Below are 19,525 nucleotides of genomic sequence, written 5' to 3'. Positions count from 1 at the left end.
ACTAAAATTTTGTTTATTGAATAGTTTCCTATATATATGGCTAATGGAAATGCTTATCTATTAAATGTGAGTACCTTTTTGTTATGCTTACATTCAGTTAGCAGTGACTTGCAAACCAAATTTAGTGATACCCACTCTTTTTTTTTGTAGAAGACCAGTTTGAGGATGGACCTAATTTTATCTTTGAATGTTTACTTCTAGGATGTCAATATAGAAAGGGGCTGTCAAAGATCTGAAGTATAGATTTTTAGATCTTCCTACTTATATTTTTGATTGTTAATCTTTCACACATATATGCACACAGTTAACTAGTATTGCCAGATATCAAATATGTAAAGTCTTTTCTTTTTCTGCTAAACATAAATGACTTTAGAGCCCTGTGTTATTATGTTGCTATTTTTGTATGTAAATAAGAAGCAGTGAGCAAAAGATTAATTGGGAGTGAAGAAGGGAACATAATATATTCATTTTTTATTGTTCATTAATACTTTCCTGTTATCTTCAATCTATATCTCTGAAATTTCATGGCTAAAAAAATGCTATAGTAATGAACAAGTCACTCAATGTGTAGTGTTGCCCAATTTGCCAAATATGTTGGAACCATTGTTTTTTTTTTATTATTTTTTGTTTGACTCAAAGCAAGTTATTCTAGGAAATGATTCATTTAGAGACCATATTAGAAATAAAATCTTATTTGTAACAAAGTATATATTGATAACATAGACACTGCAAGACTATGTATTAAGTCATCCCATGAATAATGTGGCTTTTTTCAATTGCATGAACTAAAGTTGGAAGGGGACAGAATAAACTACCTACATCAACTTGCTATAAAAGCAGATAATAATTTTACCTTTTTCTTATAGTGCAAGTTTGAAGAGTGCAGTTCGATTTTAACAGTTATTTTTTCAAAGTTATGATGGAAGTGACAAAGGAGCATATTTGCCTTTATGAGTTCTATAAAGGCAACAATGCAAGCAATATTAATGCAGTATATGGGGATTGGCTAAAAGCATAAGTCAGTGTCAACTGTGGTTCCAGAAATTCTGAGCTGGAAACTACAGCCTAGATGAGCCTTGCCCTGGAAGATCTGTAGAGCTCGACAAGGACGTCCTGAAAATCTTGGTGGAACAAAATCCCATTATAACTGTTGAGGAACTAGTAGAGGAGCTTGGATTTGGTCATTCAACCAGACATTCAAGTCAGTGCTAGAAGGAAAATGACCATCTTTGGTTTCAAGACAAAAGATGTTCTTCCATCAGGATAATGCTCAACAAAATACAATGAGGATGACATTCCAAAGGCCAGAGCAGTTTGAATGGGAAACGGTGCCCCACCCACCACATTCGCCAGACATTGCTCCATCTGTTTATCAATTATTCTGCAGTCTTCAAAATCATTAGGATGGAAAAAAATATAAATTCTGCAGACAAGGTCAGAACAGTACTGGAGGAGTATTTTTCCATCACGGACAAGTGAATTTTAGAAGAGGGGCCTTGCAAGTCTACCACATAGATGGAAGAGCATTGTAGAAAATGGTGGAGAGTATATTTTAGATTAAAAAAGATCTTTGCTTATCTCAATTTTGAATAATAAAAGAAATATGAAAAAACTGCATTATTCATGGGATGACCCAATGATAAACATGCAAATCTTTAGTGTTTATTTGTGTATATATATATATATATATATATATATATATATATATATATATGAACTCATATTTTCTTTTTTTTTCTATTCATTTTTCCAGGACAAGTTCACATACTTTAAACCACATGCCTTCTCCAATTACCAAAAGTAACACTGCTCTCCGGTCGCGTTCGATTTCCTGCGCTTCAGTAGCTGGTGTCGTAGCAGAATGTGCAAATGGTTTCCCATTAAAAAGCAAAAACCGGCGCACATCTCAACTGCCTGATGCCAGTAACATTGCATCAAGTAGCCAACGTAATTCTGTGGAGCAGCGCTTAGAACTTAATGAGCAGGTTTGTTTGTAAACACTTAATATTTCCTTGAATCTGAGAAGATTTTTTTTTTACATTCTTTTTGAAGTTAAACTTTGCTTTTGTTTTCTTTTCCAAAATACTGAAGAGTATTTAACTTCACCTTCTCACTCCTTCCTCCAGCTAACACCCAAACGCCCTCTACGACCTGACTCTGAACGCAGAAATAGCCGACCAGCGAGCAGCCAGTTCCACCCTGATCAAACTCTCTCAGTTTTTCATGCCAGTGCTTCAAGCCTTTGTTCTAACATCTCAAATACGTTAGGTAATTATTTATTTAAATCATACCATTATGTGGTATTTAATTCTGTGTCAGAAGATCAAAAACAGCCTATAGTACAAACTTATGACAATTTAAAGCTGGCTTGCTTGCCAAGTGCTTTGTATTTATTAAAATCGTCAAAAATGCCATTGGTTCATCCATAGTCTTTTTGTCTGTAAGTTTCAGTAGAGGAATTATTCTCTTCCATTTCTTTCCTGAGTGTTTTTTTTATTTTTATCTGTTTGTCTTCTTTTAATTCCTTATTTCTCCATTTCTGTAAGACTTTACCTTTTTAGCTTTTCTATCTCCACTCCTCCTCTTCCATGGCTCCTTTTCTTCTATGATATATAAATGTCAGTTTTTTATGCATGTATTCACACAAGTGAAGCTACCTATCTATAAGTACCATACAATCTGTTGTAGATTTAGCAATAGGGCAGATAATACAAGGCTTGGTTATTGCTTAAGATGTATCTTTTCTTTTTGGTTCTTCATTATAAGAGAGAAATTAGAAGTGAAAGTTACCAATGAAAACAAGTTTATATGACAAAAAGGAAGCTTTTATTCAAAAGGCTTCAGTCTTATACTCAAACAGTGAGCACATTATTTTATATGACACAGTAGTGCTTTCTGCTTAGACTAATCTGAATTGGCAGATCAGTGGGAATGCTAGAAATTTACTGATAGGTAAATAGTATTTATCCCTTGAAATTATACAATAAATAATTGATTGCTTGAATTTTCATGAGCAGAGACATCCATCACCAGATGATTAGTCCATTGAGTAATGGAGGTTGTGATTACCCAGGGAACTAAGTGAAGTAAGTGAAATAGCTAGAACTGAACCTGAATCACAGATGCAAATCACCGGGAACAAACTAGTTTTGGTTACAGTACTTGCCTGTGGCACTGTATAATAAAAATCTTCTAGATGTAACCTTTAAATATGAAGAAGGTTATTGAAAAAAAACTTCCTGCCTACTCTACTTGCCTGCCTGCCTGCCTGCCTGCCTGCCTAGCATGAACCCTGATTTCAGTTAAATACTCTTCATTAACAAGTCAATGAATCACCTATCATTGATGTTGTTTATAATAGACATACATATGGTTGTTTGATTAAGATGTTTGCTTTGCAACCACATGGCTTCAGGTTCGCTCTCACTGTGCAGCACCTTGAACAAGTGTCTTTTACGATAACCATGGGGTGACCAGTGCTTTGTGAGTGTCTTGAGTGAAATGCTGATATGATGTTTACATTCTTTATTGACATTACAAATGGTTGCTCAGCACATTTGATGAATAATAGAACAAAAATAATACCCCTTACTTGTAGAGCAAGTAAAGTTTGGTAACAGGAAGGGTATCAAGCAGTAAAATACTGCCTCAAGTAAGGCCTCGCCCAATCCATGAACTGTCTAACTGCAATAATTAATTACTTCTCTTTTGTTTTATATCAGAAACACCCGAATCAACCAGCGATGATTCTGATTTCTATGGCGAACCACCGCCGCTCCCGGAAAAGCTAACATTTGCTGACTACACAAATACTATGGGAGAGGACTCACAAATCGTTTCCCATCGTCTAATCACTACAGTTGGACCTAAAAACAAAGTAAGATCTTGCAAATGTGTGTGTGCGTGTGCGCGTGCACACACATTTAATATATATATATATATATAAAGTATCTTACTAAAAAATTTCAGTAAAATTACCATTACTCTGATAATATTGAAGGAAATCTAACAAAATTTATACTGAATAAAATATATTATACATGCACTCTCTGAGTGGTTGGCGTTAGGAAGGGCACCCAGCTGTAGAAACTCTGCCAAATTTAGATTGGAGCCTGGTGTTGCCATCCGGTTTCACCAGTCCTCAGTCAAGGCGTCCAACCCATGCAAGCATGGAAAGCGGACGTTAAACGATGATGATGATGATGATGGTGGTGGTGGTGGTGGTGGTGGTGGCGGTGGCGGTGGTGGTGGTGGTGGTGGTGGTGGTGGTGGTGCAAACATTATACAAATTTGAAACTCAAAACAATAAACATTTTCAAAGATATGAACAAAATATTAATTTTCAAATGTTACAAAAATATGTACATCCTAAATGAAATTTGCTATACTCGATATTTTATCCACTTTTTTTACTAAATTCAGATTTTGCTGATAATTTCAATTCTAATAAATTATTTCTCCTGGCATTTTTGCACCAGTCATTGTTATTGCATCTGCAGGAATTCTGATTTGTGTACCATGATTAAAATGGCACCATAAGGAAAAGAATTATCTGAAGATTTGAAGAAAATTATTTTTAATTAGCACAAGGCGCAGGAGTGGCTGTGTGGTAAGTAGCTTGCTTACCAACCACATGGTTCCAGGTTCAGTCCCACTGCGTGGCATCTTGGGCAAGTGTCTTCTACTATAGTCTCGGGCCAACCAAAGCCTTGTGAGTGGATTTGGTAGACGGAAACTGAAAGAAGCCCGTCGTATATATATATATATATATATATATATGTGTTTGTGTGTCTTTGTTTGCCTCCCTAGCATTGCTTGACAACTGATGCCGGTGTGCTTATGTCCCCGTCACTTAACGGTTCGGCAAAAGAGACCGATAGAATAAGTACTAGGCTTACAAACAATAAGTCCCAGGGTCGATTTGCTCGACTAAAGGCGGTGCTCCAGCATGGCCACAGTCAAATGACTGGAACAAGTAAAAGAGAGTAAGAATGGTTTTGGATACAAGTTAGTTAGCAAATGAATATGTATTAGCATAAACACAGTTGCCAAAGTAATTCAGAAGGGCAAAGCTACTGGATGGCTAAGCAATAAACATCATCCGGGTGATCCTGTTTTAACTGCATGTGATATTCAACACATCCAATGTTGTGTGATGGACAACAGGCGTCGTACCGCTTCATCTTTGGCCCAAGATGTGCCTTCTGTTAGTGGAAAGAGTGTATCCACCCAAACAGTTTGCCGAAATTTGAACCAGTGTGGTCTTCGTTGATGCATTCCTCATAGGAAACCTCTCCTCACTACCAGGCATAAATCAAGTCGTCTTTCTTTTGCTGAAACCTATGTGAGTAAGGGGAAGAAGTTCTGGAATAAAATTCTTTTTTCTGATGAGATTAAAATCAACTTGTTTAAGTCAGATGGTATTAAATGAGTATGGCGACAACCAGGTAAATATAATAATGACAAATGCACCGTGCCTACTGTGAAACATAGCAGTGGAAGTATGATGCTTTGGGGATGCATGAGTGCAGCTGGTGTGGGAGGACTCACATTTATTGAGAGAATAATGGATTCAAGGCTTTATTGTGACATATTGCAGAAAACAATGTTGAAAAGCATCAAGGAACTAGGTAGACATTCCATGTTCCAACATGATAACGACTCTAAACACACTTCAAAGATGATGACCAAGTTTTTATCAGATAAAAAGGTAAATGTATTGCCTTGGCCTACCATGTCACCTGATTTAAACTCAATAGAACATCTGTGGGGTGTATTGAAAAGGAAGGTTGAGGAGAAAAAGCCCTGCAATGTAACACAGTTGAAAGACATCATTCAGGATGAATGGAGGTTGATTTCATTGTTTATATGCTGAAATTTAGTCGGACTCTATGCCCCAAAGACTTAATGCAGTCATTGAAAGCAAGGACAGTCACACCGAATATTGAATATAGCAAATAACCCTATAGGTTGTACATATTTTTGTATCATTTGAAAATTAATATTTTGTTCATATCTTTGAAAATGTTTATTGTTTTGAGTTCCAAATTCGTATAATGTTTGCATGTATAATATATTTTATTCAGTATAAATTTCATTTGATTTCCTTCGATATTATCAGAGTATCAGGCAATTTTACTGAAATTTTTTAGGGGTGTACATACTTCTGTGAAATACTGTGTACATATATATATGTATGTATGTATATATACTTACCCACCTATCCATCCATCCATCTTCCCTCACTCCCTCCATCTCAAAAACTATTGTCCAATTTTGTCTAGTTATTCAAGTTATCTGATGATGTCTTGCTTCTCTATTTGATATTTTTGATAGAGTTTGATCACTGAGATATGTTTATAGATGTTTTAACATTTTTCTTTTCCTTTCATGTACCTCTATTGCATGACAGAAACTTTCATGCCATAGCTCTGTTTAACTATTTAATCACTCCTCTTTTGTCACTACAATAATCAAGAAAAATCAGAATAACTCCTAAACTGTACGCAGAAAACATGAGATGTGTCATGTTTCATATATGTATATGGGTTCAGTCCTACTGCATGGCACCTTGGCCAATTGCCTTCTACTATAGCCTCAGACTGACCAAAGCCTTGTAAATGGATTTTGAGGATGGAAACAGAAAAAAGCTTGTCATATATATATATATATATATATATATATGTGTGTGTGTGTGTGTGTGTGTCATTGTGTCTGTGTTTGTACCTCCATCACTGCTTGACATCTGCTGTTGGTATGTTTATGTCCCTGTAATTTAGTAGTTCAACAAAAGAAGCCAATAGAATAAGTACTAGGCTTTAAAAATGTCCTCAAGTCAAATAGTTCGACTAAAACACTTCAAGGCCGTGCTCCAGCATAGCTGCAGTTAAATGACTGAAACAAGTAAAAAAATAAAATAAAAGAATATATTTAAAAAAATTTTTTTGTTGTGTGTGTATATATGTGTATGTGTGTGTGTATATATATATATATATATATATATATATATATATATAATCAATGTTTTATGTCCATTTTCCATTCTCGCATGGGTTGTATGAGTTGTTGATTCCAAGTCAGTTCCTATTTGAAGTCACTGCTCTCCTAGATGGTTTTGCTTTCTGTAGCTGGATTATACTAACACCAACCATTTTAAGAGTGTTCAGGATGCAAAATCTAGAGAAGTTGTCATGTAAGATGAATGGATTTTCTCACTATGTGTGTGTGTGTGTGCATATTTACCATTTTACATATACTCAGCTGTTTTAACTTTATTTTGCAGCCACCTCCTCCAATCCCAGTTGAAGAAGAAATACCACCTGTACCTAGAAAGCCACCACTTCCACGATAACATCAACAGACTTGCTCAAAGATTTATGACTATGCTCTCATCATTTTGCAAGCAACAACATTGTTTATTTTTGCTGCTCTTGCCAGCAAGTGAATTAGAGGAGAACAGATTACTCTGGCAGTGCCAGATTTACACTAAGTTACTCTTGAGACTAAATGAAATCAACAAAGCTAGACTAAAATAAAATCTCATGAAAGAAAAACGTTATGGCAATATTTTTCCCCTCCATAACATCAAAATATAAACCCATGCACATTTCACATTTATTTTTTTTCTCTTATGCATTTAAGTTTTTATAATTTCCTCTTCAAATTTTATCTATAAAACTAAACAGAAATAATCTTTTGGAGGGAACGAACATATTTCAACTATCTCTTGAACAAATTTTATATAAATTTAATTTTTTTTTTCCTGTTCAACAGTTGGAAGTTACCTCCATTTCTATATGTTGACATTTTGGAGTATTCCTCACTCCATCTAATAACAACACTATTCAACGCTGGTTATTTTCCTCCTTCCCCTACCTTATTGATATCCTTGCCAGGGATATAACTCAACTGCTGGCAGCTGGCAAATAGATTTTGCTGTACGGAGACTATTTTTAACATTTTTATTTTAATCATTTATTTTTTAAATGTCCATCAAAGACAATTTTACTCATTCGTTGTGATGGAATTCGATTCATATTTTCTATTAGTTATCCATATGTCCTGCATATTTTTAACATTTATAACTCTTAAGTAATCAGTTTTAAGTAAATCAAATTGCACATAAATACATCTGTATTATACTTAAACCTGACTACTCAATGTGCATTTGTATCTTGTGAGTTACAAGAAATTCTTTTTTATGAGGTTCCCGCAAGGAATATATTCTAGACATAAAGTTATATATCCCTCTCTTTTTATCTGAAAAATATTCTATATTGATTACTTTTCACTGAAAGTAACTGAGCATATATACATTCTTGAAAGTGCATCTTTTCTGCCTTCATTACACTTCCATGTATCATAGTTGTGAAATATATTACAGTCTTTGAGAACGCATGACTGTATATTTGTTAAGTGCTATTCATGTTTACTTGTTATGTAATCGAAACATATGAAAGAATTTTATGAATGAAAGGTTGAACCGAGAATCTCATATCTGAATATAAACACAATTGAAACTGCTGTTTTCTCATTCATACATACACAAAACACACAACTCCATCTCCCAACTTAAATGATTAGGTAGGTACACACATATACACACAAATGCAACAACACTGGTTCAAATTCTCTGTTTTACTGTGTGAATATTTATATGAAATATAACTTTATTTATGATTTCACTGTTTATTTTGAACAATAGATGTCAGGTGCTAAATGAATCACAAAATACTGCTTTAAACTTTCTAATTTAAGACTATGGAAATTGTTAGCAACCTGAAGATTTTGGACAGTTTCCAGTTTTCTTTCTTTATACTTAAAAGGATTTTTTTTTTGCTTCTTTTTTAATTCTTCACTGAAATACATAATTTACTGAATTAAGTTATCAAATCTACAACTACTAATTTATATATATAATATACACACACACACACATATATGCACATATAGCCTTTTGTATTCATTTCTGTTATTATTGTTTTGTAATATATGTGAAAATCCTTCATCATGCATCTATTATCTTGTCATTGATTGAAGCAGATTACCAATAAATATGTCATAGAGTACAGCAAAATACTTTCCTTGTTTAAGGGTTTTTACTGTCATCACAAAACAATAATATAGCTGAAGTGAAGGCTTTAGTATAATGCAATTATTTTAATATTAACACACAGTTCCAAGTGAAATCACGAACCAAGCAAGTGTAACCAAGAAGTACACATCACCATCATCATCAGTTTTATGCCCATTTTACCAAACTGGATTATAAGTGTGTATTGTACGTGTGTGTGTGTGTGTGTGTTTGCATAAAGCAGAAGCTGTAACAATATTTTTAAAGATTAAAGATCTTAATTCATTCTTACTCAGTATTTCAGTTTCACAGATCATAATCATGAAATGAAACTGAGCATTTAAGCAGGTTTTTAAATTCATATATATATATATATGTATAATAATTTCATTTGGGCGTTGACCCTTGAGTTTACCCTATTATCCATGGGTCCATGTTATCAGACAGACAGTAATGCAGAGATTGTTTGTTTTATCAAACACATTCTTAAAAATCCACACATATCCAGAGTTTTTACAATTATAAACAAAAAGAGGCAAGTCCTTTTATTACATTAATTTACACAATTGTTTCATCTGAATTCAATCTCATGAATATTGCTTTATTTGCAAGTAACTTTATGCATAATATAACAATATTCATGAGATTGGAACAGTTGCAAATTAATGTAATAAAAGGGTTAGCTCATTCCATTTTCCTTTTTTATACATACATACAGATATATATATATATATATACATACATACATATATATATATATATGTATATATATATATATATACACACACACACACACATTTGTGTAGAATAAAAACTGTCTTGAGGTAAATTTTAGATATATTATTGTGGGTAGAATTTTGTAACTTAATTTGAGAGAAGAAAACTACAGGTCTCCTGGTTTTACTAGTAAGGAATAAATATGCTTTGTGATTTCTGTAAGTTAGCACATGATTATTTTTTTTATCTCAAATTGTTGTTTACAAAAATATTTTTAATGTTATAATTGTAGCTAACCATTATATTAAATAAAAATAGACATTATGTATAGTCTATTTTTATTTCCAAATCAAGCAAGCTTAGTAGACTTCTAAGTTTCTAGTTACCATTAAGTCAATGTAAGTCTGAAAAAATTAAGGAATTTTCTTGTAATTTTTTTTTTCATACCTCTAGAAATTTTAGAATAATCTTTTTAATCCCATATATCTTCATCTTTAGATTCACCTATGATTAACGTTTTTAATAAAAATTTTGTTTTGAGAAGCTCTGTCTCCATCAAGACAGAATGCTAGCAATTCTGTCAAGATGGTTTCTTAACTAAGGAAGTTGAGGTTGGATTGCAATGTTCAACTGCTAAACAGACTGTCAAAATTGTTATTACCTCTCTACACAAACACATACATATGGCACATAAATCATCATTCGTAGAGAGCTGAAAGATTAAAATGACTGTTGTGAAATTGGAACCACAGAAACAGACCCTAAATTTCTGACCTGCAAGTGTATGTGTGTGTGTGTGTGTGCTAAAGCAAGCTGTATGTTATGTGGTCTGGTATTTTTTGCGATAGAAAATGTTGCATTTCACCAGATGTATGTTTTTGATTGATGTTAAATTTTTTATAGCAGCTATTTTATTTCATTAGTTTCTAATGCTCTTGAAAGAGACACAAACATCATAATTCCTAGTTTATCTTCTGTATTATGCCTGTGATGAAGAAAATAATCTGATGTCTGTTGCAACTTCCAAATTTCTCTAATCACTTGCAGTCATTTAATGATCAATAAACTATTGGTGGAAGTCATCTCACCACACACACACCCATTGCTGTACCTGTCTGATTGCCACACACACGTCTCCCAAACAAATTTTTTTTTCCTGATGAATTGTTAATTGGATGTATTTAGTGCATGTAATCTTCAGTTTGAATTGCAGTTAGAGAGGGGAATAATAGACCTTGACAGTGTTTGGTTACATGCCTTCACATTCATTGGTCAAATCCTGTGCAGGTTTAAATAAAATAACCACCAGTTAAGTAATGGGATCAATATAATTGACTATATCCCTGAAAGTAATGCTCCAGCTTGGCAGCAACCCAATAAATAAAGTCAGTAAAAGAATACATTCATTTGTTATCAGGGTCAGCTTGATCAATGATATTTCTGCTGTTTACAGAATGATAAAGTTAAAACTGCATACACAAGACCTTACCAGGTGTGTTTTTGATATGTAGACTGCTTCCTTGACATAGTTTCCCTCAGCCATATTGTTGATATACATAATCAGTATCACTACATTCCCTCTATACATATATTACTCTAAATCTTGCCACCTCAATATAATATGCTTTGGTGCAGAGGTCTAATAAGTTTGAAATGTATCTGTTGCTTTCATAGTTTACTTTAAAGACATGATCCATTCCTATGTGCATTGTCTTTAATTATCAAAACATTTATCTCCCCCATTTTCAAGATTTTTAAGCATTCCTAGGAGTTTTTGTCTATTGACTGCTTGAATTATTTCAGTTGAAATTTTGTAACTCACTATATTATATGGGAGACCCCACTAAATTAGTACATGATTGTATATAGCCAAGGAATTTTGGCAGATCTTTAAACAATAGCGATTTTTTTTATTGATACATTTAGCTAAAGCTATATGTCTCAATGTGTGCTTGACTCCAGTAATTTACTTGGTTGTAGGCAAACCGTTTTTCACATTGTAGTGTATCTAGGCAAGTTAGTTTAGTGAAACCCATCTCATTTTCCCTCCCCACTTTTCAAATAAATTTATAGTCACTGTAGTTATAGGAGTTCAGCAATGCAAGTTAAAAAACATTCTTAGCACTTAAACATTGCTTGCATTATTTAAAAACATAAAACTAGCTGTACTACTTCATAGAATCTATTTTGGAGTAATTGATTTTTTTAATATTTTATTTTTATATCTTCCATTAGTGAACAATAGTATTGTTAGTTATAGGTTTCTAATGAGCCAATCATTGGTTCACTGTACAGTATTGGCAAATGTCATGTGGACTAGCTTCCTTATTTCCTTAACCACTTGCTACTTTTTTTAAAGATATAGTTATGTTCTGTGAACCTTTTATTGCTAAATTTCCTGAAATAAATGCAAAAAGACAATTCAGTTTTTGAAACAACAAGCAATCAAGTGGTCTAAGAGGTTTGCTTCACAATCATGTGGTCCTCAGTTCAATCCCACTGTGTAGCACTTTGAGCAAGTGTCTTTTACTATTGCCTTGGATCAAGCCAAGCTTTGTAAATGATTTTGCGTAAATTGAAACTGTCTGATGGGCTGTACTTGTAATGGCAGCTTTCTCACTCACTGTACTATGCTGATTCTGGCTCAGAGTCACCTTAAAAAAAGTACAAGTATGTCTGGAATACTCAGCCACTTAAACTATAATGATTCTTTTGTTTTCCCTCTCATCTACAAACATATTTTGTCCAGCGTTTTCATGCAAATCTATGATTAAAGACATTCCAGCCATGACCATCCCATCTTTTCAGACATTGTTTATCTTATATGTCATTTTCTACTATATTCTTCCTTTTCCTAAGGATAGTAGAGTGTGATCCAAAAGAGATTTAACTGCTATTTCTTGTTTGTCAAGCAACAACAAACATGCTTTCTCACTGACTTTGATGGTGATGATCTAGTAAAATAGAAATATTTAATGTAATCAATGTGAAGTTTGGCTAAACATAGGAATTCTAATAAATTGAATTTTTTTGACATCCATTTTTCCTGTTGATAATGTTCAACTCTTAATCTTTTCATTTTACAAATTTATTATTATTAAGAATCTAAGCAGTTGGCCTACTTATCCTTTTTCTTTTCTCCTGAGTGTGAAACCTTCTATCTGCTCTGGTTGTCTCTCTGTATGAATGCTAACTATATTTTGCACAGTCATTCCACTGTTTATCATGTGCTGTGTTATATTCACACTCTGTTAATGTGCAACCAAATATTCTGTCTGAATGTAGTACACATTTTTTCTAACATGTCATTTCAGTACTGTACTGCTTTGTAGTTATCTATTTTATTGTATTGTGTCTAGTTACTATGCTTGCCTTTTTAATCACATTTTCTGTTCAGCATTACTAATATAAGGTGGGTTGACCAAATGCTGTCCACACTTGCAATATATGATGTTCTGAAGTGTGATATTGTGATATAATTTCTCTTGTTTTCATTCTAAAACAAAAGAAAACTCGTGATTCACATGTGTGCAAAGTGCACTTATTTCCAATTGATTTGAATTTCTATGGAAATTTCCAATGCCTTCATAGTTCAAAAAGATCAATATGAATAAGTATAATTAACAGAGAATTTTTTACTTTAAAGATTAAATGTAAAGATGACTAAATTGATAAGATGCTGAATAACCAGTCAATCAAAAAAATCAGAGGTTCATTTTGTGTTGATGCTAATGACTTTGACTATGTCCATTGAATTCTGAGTATGTATGGCAGTGTAATATAACTCATTATTATAAGCTGCAGCTAAATTGTAAAATTAGTGATTCGTTGTCTCATAGTGCTGTGGGGAAAGTACCTGCAAATATACTAGCATCTTGTATATGGTCACATTTCTTTCACCCACTTCATACCAAGAAGCCAGAAATTAGTACTGGCCTACTAGATTGAAAAAGTTGGTTAAAGCACATAATTCTGCTGGACTGATAACTTCCACTCTTACCAGTTGAGTGGAGAAAAGAAAGAAATATATCTTATTACAAAAAATATATATATGTATAAATAAATAAAATTAGAATTTTAAAAATGAAAAATTAAATACAATTGCTACAACAAAGCATGTCACTCACACTAGCAGAGAAATATGTAAAACAATAAAAAATATTTTTAAACCATTAAATAGGTGGAACTGAAGGTGTCAGTTAATATTTTCGTTGGCTTAGGCTGTATTTTTTTTTTTACTTTCAAATTCTAGTAAAAAGAAGTTGTTTTTGTTTTAATTGTATCAACACAAAAGGTCTGACTAACCGAGAAGAGGTCAGTAAAATAGCCAAAAAGTGAATCCTAAGTCCCAATACCTGGTGACTCAACAGTGCCAATAATAAATCTGAGTTATATTTTCATTATGAATGTTAGTGAATTCGAACTTGAAATATACTTTCAACTTCTATTTCTTGTTATGTCTGACAATCTGTAAAGTATATTCTTTTAAAGTTACTAGAATTTTTTTTCCACACCAGAAAACGGAAGAATTGTGTTTTTCAGCACTTTGTGTGAAATTAATTTATTCTACCAGATATCATTTTACTATCTGTCTGTATAAAATTAAGGCTATAATGGTTTCTGTTAAAAATATAAGCCTATTAAAACTGTTTTCTATTCACGTGTGAATTTAATCTGACTGAAAATGTTTTCTTATCTTTATGAAATTAGATTTATTAAAAATGTTCTTTATTTTATCTATGTGAAATGAAGAATATATAAGCTTTCTCTGGGTGACTAATCTCATCAGAAATGTTTTCTTTATGTGTAAAACTATTAAAATTGTTTTCTATTTACTTGTGTGAAATCAATACCATCGAAATAATTTTCTGATTTACGTATGTGAAATTAATACCAGTGAAACTGTTTTCCATTTTACCTGTAGAAAAGAAACACTTCAAAAATAGTTTCTGTGTATCTGTGTGGAATTTATTCAATCAAAGATATTTTCTATTTTACCAGTGTCAAAATTCTAATCAAAGGTGTTTTTCCATAAATGTTTCTTCTTTTTTTTTTTTCTTCTATGTTTGTCTTTTTAGTATTATTTCCTTGAAGTTTGTGAATGTACCCTGCTGCCAAGAATCACACTTAGAATGTGTATGTGTATGTTATTCTAATTGATCTCTGCTGGTATGCAAGATCTTCCAATGCCGGTGCTCAACTTTAGAGAGTTATGGTTAGATTTGTGTATGTTTTTTTTTTTCTAATTACAGACACACTCTCTTCACTCTGTCTTTCCTCTTTTTTTTTTTTAGTAAAGGGGTGAGCTTTAAGTTTTAAATTTCAAATTCATAAAACCAAAATATATGCCTAAATAGAAACAGTACAGTGGGGATATAAAAATCTGGAATTAAAATTTTAGACTTAGACATTTATTAAAATATAATTAAAACTATGAAATTGCTTAATAGCTCAAATTAAAATGTTTATTGAACTTTAGTTTCTTCTCTGTTATTTTTATGTAAACAAAAAATGAGGTATCAATTAAAAAAAATTAAACACGTGGTTTCCCTAGTGTTCACAGCTATTACAAGGGAGATAATTATTTCTTCATAATATTTGTTGGGATTAGAAATTTGAATTGGGAATTAAGGAGTTATAAGGAAAAAATGCATAGAATTCACATATTTAATTTTTTTTTTATTCATTTACTCAATATGAAATTCTTAAAGTTTCTGGTCAGTGATTATCATGTGCAGCACTATTTCCTTATAAACCTTGAAAATAAATCTTTCCCCTTGATATATGTGTCTGTGTTACCATGTTTACCTGACACACGACAAACTCATATTAGCCTATACACACTTGTAACACAGTAGTGTATTGAACACTTATTTTTGCACCACAAAATAAACAAAAACAATATATAAATATATATGATAATTTAGAAATTTAATTCAGTATCTAAAGTAGAGTATTTATTTAAATTGAATACATATATAATGTATAATTATGTTAAGTTGAAATTATATTACAGATTAAAATAAAATTTATAACCTTTTTACCATTTCAAGTTATTTCTATCACTAAATTAACTGCTCATACTTTTGTTTAATGTCTTTACACACATGCATATATATATATATATGCGCACGCACACACACACACACACACACACACACACACACACACATTGAATGTTGTACAACAGGTATGGATAACTTTTTCCAAGAAGTGGACCACATGAGACATAGCTCATCACCAGGTGGGCCACACTATTAAAAAAATTCATGGTAATTTTTCGTTAGGCATGCCATTCAGAAAGTAGGGTGGGTTGCAGTTTGCCTGTAACTGCTCTACATTACATGTATTGAATATACTATTCAGTACCATGTTTAATTATATAAACAATGTCAAACCAAATCATATATTCTACACACACATGCAAACACAATGGCATTCCAATTGACCACAAAGTAATAAAACCAACCTGATGTATATGTTAAATTTGTGTACAAATGTGCCAGAATTTTAAAGGTCTTCCATTTCTCTAGTTTTCTCTTTGTCCTATTTCCTCTAAGTTCATGTGCACCTATCTGTAACTTCTGTCTAATGTGTTTGCTCTTGAAGTCTACCCAATAGTTATTGTTTGTATGCATATATCTACATTTGTAAACAAGTTCACAAACTTCAGCTTTGTCGTTTTTTTGTGTGTCTGTCTATCTGTCTCTCTTTATACATCAAACATGCATGAAGCTTCATAAAATAATAAAGATATAGTTGTGGAAAAATGTACAACTTGATAGTAGATTTTGTCACAAATTTTCTAGTTTTTGTGTTGTGTGTGTGTGTGTATGGCTGTATGTATGTGTGTGTGTGTGTTCATATTTAGTCCAATCCTGTCTAGTATGTACAGTATAGAAAACCCTTTTAGGTTGGTATATCTTAAAAACATTAGCAATAACTATTAATATGGAAGTGTTTTATCATCTTCCTGTATTGTATTAATGTTATATGTATAGTGTGTATCTTCTGTTACTGAATTTTTTTTTTTTAATATAAATCTACTTTGTGAGATATATCTAAAATGTAAATATATCTCTTGTAACCTACATCCCACACTTGTAATATATTAATATATTTTGGTTGTGAATTTCCCTGTGCCTACAAGATACTGAAAAAAATGTTTTAGCAATTAGCTATGCATCAGCCAGATTCAGATCATGAAAGATGTAGTCCTTACATCTAGAGCCTCTTTTTAAATTGCCTTGTTAACAGCGAGCTTCTGCTTTGACCTATGTTTCTTTTCCTCTGTTTATCATCATTAATTTTCAGCCTGCATCATGAATTTTCTCTCCCTCAACCTAATCAAAAATTCTTTTTAAATATAGATACACAACTTTTTTGCAACTTTTTCTATTTTTTTAAAGGCCCACTTGTATTTAATTTTAATTTTCTACAACTATTGAAATATGTATACCAACATGAGATGTAATTTTTTTTAGTTTGTAACTAATATTTATTTAACTTCTAGTAGTTAAATAATTGTAAACCTTAGACCAAAATGGAGTTTTCATTCTGTTATTTTTGTAATATTATAAATAACAGAAGCTGGGCATATTTCATCAAACGGTTGTGTCTTGATTGCTCTTTTCTATACAAACTGATATAAAACTGAGCATGAGCTTCATAAAGATTGTTTCTTGTACACTGAATAAAATAAACCATGACATTTACTATTGTTGAGAGGGTTTTCAAATGAACCTGTATTGCTGCATGATATACAGTTTACTGTAGAGGCAAGATAGCTGAGTAGTCATGAGTTCAAATCCTTTGCTTGTATTTCATTGTTTCAGGACATTTTATTGCATATTATCTTTGTTTGAGAGAATGTTCAGCCTCTAACCAGAGTACATTAGCTGAGATTATGATTTTGGTTATGAGTTGCAGCCCATTCCGTACATAACGCAAATAAATAAAACTATGTTGTGTCATATCTCAGAATGCCTGTGAAAGACATATCACTAATGTGTTGCTGTTATTCTCTCCAGTTCAGTATAATGTTTCACAAATTATGGATTGATTTCCTCTTCCTTATCTTTTTAACCATATTCTGGTTACTTCAAGCAGGAAGGAGACACCACTATCAAATATCAGAATCACTGTGTTACCATATAGAGTCCACGTAGTAACTTTCATCTTCTTATTTATCACACATAATCAAGTATAACTTGGTCGCTGAAAAAGAATTTTTCTTGAATTATAATGAAGAAACTTCAATTATGTTTTGCTGTTTTACTTGGTTGCAAGCCAAAGTGCCAACACAACCATGACCACAGCTATTGCAAAATATTGTTGGCAGTCCTGGTTCCAGCTTTCCTCTTCTTACCATTTCATCCAATTTGATTGCAATTTTTACTCCTTTATAACCTTCTGCCATAATTGGCCAACTGCTTCATTGACACATCATAAGATGACATCCTTTTCATAAAGTTTCTGGTGTTCTTTTCTACAGCTTCCACATTGCACCTCATTATAAAGTACAGCCTTAGTAATCATTGTGTCCTCTCTATGACCTTCCCAGTGCATCTGCAATTCCAGCAGGATAAACCAACACTAGGTTTATTTGTATGCTGGTGTAGGAAGCAGTTTATCAGCTTTTCATTGTGTTGATAAAACAATGTGCAGGTCTCAGCAGAATACAAGGCAGGCTAGTTCTACTGCTCAATATACTTTGTACTTTATTGCCAGTTTTGTGCCTTGTTGCTTCTACAACTAATTTTGGAGCTTTCTGAACAAGAACTGCCTGGTTATTTGAGCAGGATCTTGGGCAGCTACCACACTTTCATCTATCCACAGCCGTCACACTCACACTGCCAGTGTGCAGATTTCCAACCAGCAGCTTCTAGCTACTCGAGACTGATATTATTACCATTTATCTGTCACCTCTGAATGTTTAATGTTGCATGAGGATTGAAGGAGTATCTATATCTGCTCATGACTACATGGACACCTAAAAGCATCAAGCAAGAAGCACTACTACCAATATCAAAATTGCTGTTACTATAATCACCTCAAAGCTAAATTCTTCTCAACAAATTCTAGTAAAAACAAGGGTAAATCTTAATTCCAGGAAAGTATATTAAAATTGGTGTGAAAAGAATTCAACACTAGACTATCCAAACAACACTAGAGAATATTGCTTCATGATGTACATAATATTCAATAATATAAACATTTCTTCTTACAGAGAGAGAGAGAGACCCTAACATTTTTATCAGGAACTATAAAAAAAAAAAGATAGCAAAGTTTATAGAAATGTACAGATGATTTAACTAATTCAATGAAATGACTATTTTATTAATTTGAGTGGATGATAGAAAATGTTAGCCCTCATAGTATTTGAGCTCAGAAAATGAAGAGGCAAAAGAAAGGCATTTAGGTTAATGCTGTATTCTATAATTCCACTATCTTCTCATGAGCTGTAATGATTTAGTTTCAGACAGACAAATTTGAAAATTCATCATGTGCACAAACATGGTTTTGTGGTTAAGAAGCTTGCTTGGGGCAAATGTTTTCTACTATTGCCAGCAGTTGACCAAAGATTTTATGAGTGGATTTGGTGGAAGGAAACTGAAAAAAAGCCTGCTGTGTGTATATGTATGTATGTGTGTATGTATGAGTATTTCCAATTGTCTTCATGTGCTTTTCCTGGTTGTAAACGATAGCCTTACCATTAATGTCGACAGTCCCATT

At 32.6% G+C, this 19,525-nt stretch overlaps 1 protein-coding gene across 2 annotated transcripts in view; it reads left to right on the top strand.

The window, feature by feature from the left end:
- LOC106881525 (dedicator of cytokinesis protein 1) overlaps positions 1-9,078 on the top strand; it is a 179,104-nt gene extending 170,026 nt beyond the window's left edge. The window contains exons 51-54 of one of the 2 annotated variants that reach the window (XM_014931942.3): positions 1,754-1,985; positions 2,127-2,268; positions 3,723-3,877; positions 7,283-9,078. In XM_014931942.3, the coding sequence (XP_014787428.1) occupies positions 1,754-1,985; positions 2,127-2,268; positions 3,723-3,877; positions 7,283-7,351 (598 nt within the window). In that variant the 3' untranslated portion in view covers positions 7,352-9,078. The remainder of the gene's footprint in view (positions 1-1,753; positions 1,986-2,126; positions 2,269-3,722; positions 3,878-7,282) is intronic. The other variant, XR_008263483.2, reaches the window with a different exon arrangement.
- Positions 9,079-19,525: the final 10,447 nt, after the last annotated feature.

The sequence above is a fragment of the Octopus bimaculoides genome, chromosome 2, assembly GCF_046866305.1.
Source record: "Octopus bimaculoides isolate indiv1 chromosome 2, ASM4686630v1, whole genome shotgun sequence".
Classification (NCBI taxonomy): domain Eukaryota; kingdom Metazoa; phylum Mollusca; class Cephalopoda; order Octopoda; family Octopodidae; genus Octopus; species Octopus bimaculoides.
The sequence above is the reverse complement of the archived record's forward strand: the minus strand, read 5'-3'. Positions and strand labels throughout refer to the sequence as shown.